This window comes from Lycium ferocissimum, chromosome 10 (assembly GCF_029784015.1).
Source record: "Lycium ferocissimum isolate CSIRO_LF1 chromosome 10, AGI_CSIRO_Lferr_CH_V1, whole genome shotgun sequence".
Taxonomy (NCBI): Eukaryota; Viridiplantae; Streptophyta; class Magnoliopsida; order Solanales; family Solanaceae; genus Lycium; species Lycium ferocissimum.
Genome location: NC_081351.1, coordinates 58,891,873 through 58,896,734, shown reverse-complemented (window position 1 = coordinate 58,896,734; position 4,862 = coordinate 58,891,873). Strand labels below are relative to the sequence as shown.

At 32.7% G+C, this 4,862-nt stretch overlaps 1 protein-coding gene across 1 annotated transcript; it reads right to left on the bottom strand.

The window, feature by feature from the left end:
- Nucleotides 1-1,176: 1,176 nt before the first annotated feature.
- Nucleotides 1,177-4,463, bottom strand: LOC132034409 (ethylene-responsive transcription factor RAP2-3). The gene is made up of 2 exons (XM_059424756.1): nucleotides 4,218-4,463; nucleotides 1,177-1,939 (listed from the first exon to the last, which is right to left on the bottom strand). The coding sequence occupies exons 1-2, from the start codon at nucleotides 4,423-4,425 to the stop codon at nucleotides 1,368-1,370; spliced, it is 780 nt and encodes a 259-aa protein (XP_059280739.1). The 5' UTR covers nucleotides 4,426-4,463; the 3' UTR covers nucleotides 1,177-1,367.
- Between the last annotated feature and the right edge of the window lie 399 nt (nucleotides 4,464-4,862).

Below are 4,862 nucleotides of genomic sequence, written 5' to 3'. Positions count from 1 at the left end.
ATATTAGAAACACTATATATTTGTGTCTGGTGATTGAAAGCTGGGCTTACTTGTGCTTTTGATCCTTCCAGTTGCCATATACACTACCACTTTTTAGAAACTATCCCGTCTTTTTTCCTCTTTCCCAATATATTAGAAACACTATATTTGTGTCTGGTGATTGAAAGCTGGGCTTACTTGTGCTTTTGATCCTTCCAGTTGCCATATACACTACCATATTTAAAATAAGATACCACTACTGTTTTAAGTGTACTAATAATTCATTTTAGAAATTAGTCACTAATTTTGTTTTGTTCCACCTTTGAGAAAGAGAGTGTAAATGCATTTGCATCTTTTAATTTACTTTCTCCAACTTTTTTACCTTTTTCACAGGTTTTCCTAATCTAGTAGACGAGTACTGCTAGATCACCTCTTCCTCGCTCCCGTACTCTCGCGCTAACAAACAAACCTTAAATTATGTATCAGTTCATATTTCATTTTCAATGTATCGTTTTATTAGTTATAGTTACAATAACTTTTTTAGCCCATTATTCGTAAAAAGTGTACAATTCATCATAAAATGGTAGAGTCGTTGCTTTTCTTACGTCTAGTCCAATTATCAGTTAAAAGTAAGCCCAGCTTTAATATAAAACGAAATAGACGTCAATAACTTGTACATAACATCGCTATTGAAAAGTTGAGGGTAATTAACACTGTAGAACTTGACTACAGTATTACTTTTTGGACCTCTTGTAGTAGTAGTATTTATGATTTGACAAAAGAAGCGAGATGTGACCTTATTGGGATATGCTGAACTGATATTTATGCTTTTTGTCATAGTTAGAATAAACTAATGCTGAGATTATATATGCCCCCTACCAATGTCAGAATAAATTAATGCTGAAGACGGTTTTAAAAAAAATGCTCAAATTCACACTCAAACCATTACAAAATTCCAACTCGTATTTACATAATAGATGTTTCTAAAGAGGTTCAATGAACATTCGTTGACAAGGACAAGTATTTTAATTTATTCTCCGATGTCTCCCAACACTTTTGCTATAAAGCACTATTACTTAAAAGGGGTAGAATAATTTTATATACAACATAGTGCTTAATGACCTTTCTTAATGTCTAAAAGCAAAGATAATGCATGCACCAAACATCATAAGCGTAATCCAAGATCTAGAAACCATAAACACCACAAGACAACATAGCATTAACATTACAATTGCATGCAAAGGCACGCAACTTATTATTATCATACGTACTTTCTCCATTGTGCTACCATTACTACTACCAAAAGCTAATTAACCAGAGTCACTCATCCAGAAAATACACACCAAACAACTTAGGATGAAAGTAACTATATGATAATTTGATCATGTTCAATAGAACTGCTGCTGCTGAGATGCAGCAAAGTCCTCCATCAGAAAAATATCAACGGGGTCAGAATCGACGATCCCTGAAAACTGAGATGAATCTGGCTCTAACTCGAGGAAAGATTCCAAGTTGGAAATCTGTTCCTTGAGCTCATAATCATGATGATGATTTTCCTCAGCAACGGGCATTTCCATGGGGTAGTAGGGTACTGTTTGGTTCTGATATCCGAAGTTCATCAACGAAGGGTTGTCAGGCATTATGTTAGAGCTCCCTAGGAGTGCTGGAGGATCAGGGAGGGTGCTAGTGCACTGTCGCTTGGCCGGTGGTGATGGGGTGGAAGGTGGAGCCTGGGGAAAGTTGAGCTTGGCCTTGTCGCCACGGATGCGCTTGGCAGCCTCGTCGTATGCCCTGGCAGCTTCCTCAGCAGTGTTGAATGTACCTAGCCACACGCGGACGCCTTTCTGAGGATCACGAATCTCAGCAGCCCATTTTCCCCATGGTCTCTGCCTTATTCCTCTGTACTTGTTCTTCCTCGGCCTTGCCCCACTGCTCTCCTTCTCAACCTTCACACTCGTATCTGCATATCACATTTTGTCAATTCACCTCGTACTTCACCAGAAAAAGTTAATTTCCACAGCTGTGTACAAATTTTATACTAATGATATACACAAGTATTTGCTGATTGTTACATACATATTTATTATAGACACAACAACCATATGATTATTGATAGCTTCTCTTCGCCACGTCATTCCACATCTCTGGATTTTATTTTAATTCTATTTTGAATCTTCAAAAACCACAATAATCAATTTAATCCCATGTTGATTTATTATTTTGACATTACTAAATTATTCACCAGCTTCTGCCCCCATAAGTGATGGCTTAATATGACCAGGTGACATGAACTAAAGCAAAGTCTTTCATATCAATATGAAGTGGCCCACACGATTGTATACACATGTAAAAAAAAAGTGACTACTCACTTAATTAGTTCTATTACATGCAAAAAGTAAGGTAAATATTAATTCTTGGTAAAATTGAATTTTGATGTCTGATTTTCCTTTTATGATTTTCCCTCATCAGGGATAGATTTGGTCAATATTTGGAACTAAAACGGATAAAATAATTTATTTTGGATTAACATGTTAAATATTTCAAGAAATCCCAAAAAATATATTATACCACAACTTAAAATTTCTCCCAAACCAAAATGACCAAAGAGTAATTTTCAACATTTAAATACCGAAGGAATATTAAAAACAATAAAAACGTAAAGAACTGCTCCTAGGAAAGGGGATGCCTTCTTTTTGCACAAAAAACAAATAAATTTTGTTTGGAGAGAGATTCCAACAAATATTACTCCATGATGATTGTTTTTCTTTTGTTCTCCTTTTTTTTTTAAAAAAAAAAAACGGTTTTGATAAGTTTGACATGATAATTTAATTTGAAAACGACAAAAAAAAACAATTTATTAATTTGATTGAAGCAGAACACATGTTCAAATACATTAACGCAATTGACGGCGGATACTCGTAATATGGAATTAATTATTTAAGAAAATAAATTCAGAAATTACATCATTGCCGCAATTTAATTTGTTTTTTTTTTAAATAAAAAAAAAGGGAGTAAACTCTTGTGTACATCCGGATGCAATTAGAAGCATTAAAAAGATGAAAAGATATAGTTTATATGCGTGTAAATATCTACATAATCATATACCAATATACTAATATACAATTCAAAAGGCCATAAAACTTCTAAGGTAAGTTCTACAAAATTATAGGTCACTTGGATTCTCAGAGACTGCCACGTCCTATAATTGCATTTATTCGCTCTTTATCCCAACAATTTTTCATTATTATTTTCTTTCTTTTATTTATTTCTAATTCGTATGAATAAAAATTAAATCCAAATAACATCACTTGTAATAAAAACATTTAGCACTTCCTCCGTTTCAATTTATCTATCTTAATTTGATTAAGAATTATTTTAAAAAAAAAAAATTAATCTTATGGTCTTAAACTAAATATATGTGTTATGTATCAAAATATCTTTTAAACTTATGGCCTTAAACATACCACGCGGGATGTCGTAATTAAAGAGTTGTCAAATTAGAAAAGAAACACCTTCATTTTTAAAAGAGACTAAAAAGTAAATTAAAACAAACAAATTGAGATGAAAGAAGTATTTTATTTACTCCCTCTGTCCCGTTTGTAACACTGAATTTTTCTTATTTCAATACCATTTTTCAAATATTTTAAAATATTTCCAATTGTAAAAAAAATTGAAATACTCCATCTGTCTCAATCTAAGTGTTGTTTGACTTTTGAAAGTCAAAACTTTTTATTATGACCATAAATTCAGACATAAAATCTTTAAATTTTTTAAAATAAAATTTACGTAGTTAAAAACTTCTTACAAGGTACGGCTAAGTCACGAGAATTGACAATTTAAAATATTTAAAAAATATTTAAAAAAAAATTATGGTCAAAGAAAAATTTGTTTGAATCTCGAAAAATCTGAAAAATACCACAAAAATTGGGATGGAGGCGTTACTATATTAGTTCGCGCAGTTTCTATAAACTTTATTTCATAAAATTTAAGGTACTAATGTACAAATTCACCTGAAAATTAGATATGGTGTAATTTTAAACAAAGATACAGAGTATCTGAAATGACTACTGGGGTTCCGAAAAAGGGAGCGTTTTTTTATTACTTTTTAATTTATATTTTGCAGATACGGTACGTATACTAGTGTATCGCATGCTAATCTCGAGATAACAATCATTAAACAGATATATATATAAGTACATTATAGAGCACAAGCACATATGTGAGTGAGGCAAGTTTACCTTTTTGTGGTTGATTAGGTTTGCCAGAATCTGCTTTGTTAGGCTTATCCAGAGAGTTAGTCGGAGAGTGATCAAGTTTGCCGGCAATGGAGGAAGATGGCCAGAAGTCAGAGATGGGGTCAAGCTCAGCCCACAAGTCACGTGCAGTGAGTTTCCGGCCCCGGTTTCCCACTGGTTCATAATCTGAGATTATCGCACCTCCACACATCTTCAATTATCACTTTGAGGTCTTTTCTTGTCTTTTATTTTCTTTTTTAGAGTGAAGGAAAATGAAAGAGACGGTGCTATTGTGCTTGGGTTGAGTGTTTATTTATAGGAAGGGATAGTTTCACTTTAGTCCTTTACTTATTTATTAATTTTAATCTCGTCTCTCGTGATAATCTAATTGAGCACATAATTACTTGGAATGTTCACTTTTGGTCCCTTCACATAAAATTCTCACAACTTCGGTTACATCTTTGGTCTAATCCAGTAGCTTTGCTTCAAATCTTATATTTATACTAAAAAAATTATTCAATGTGTGTCAAATTGTTATTTCCTCCCTCCCAATTTAAGTGTCTTACTTTCTTTTTTAGTCTGTTCAAAACAAAGTATTTCTTTCTATATTTAATAAGTTTACAATTCAAACATTCTACATGGCAAGTA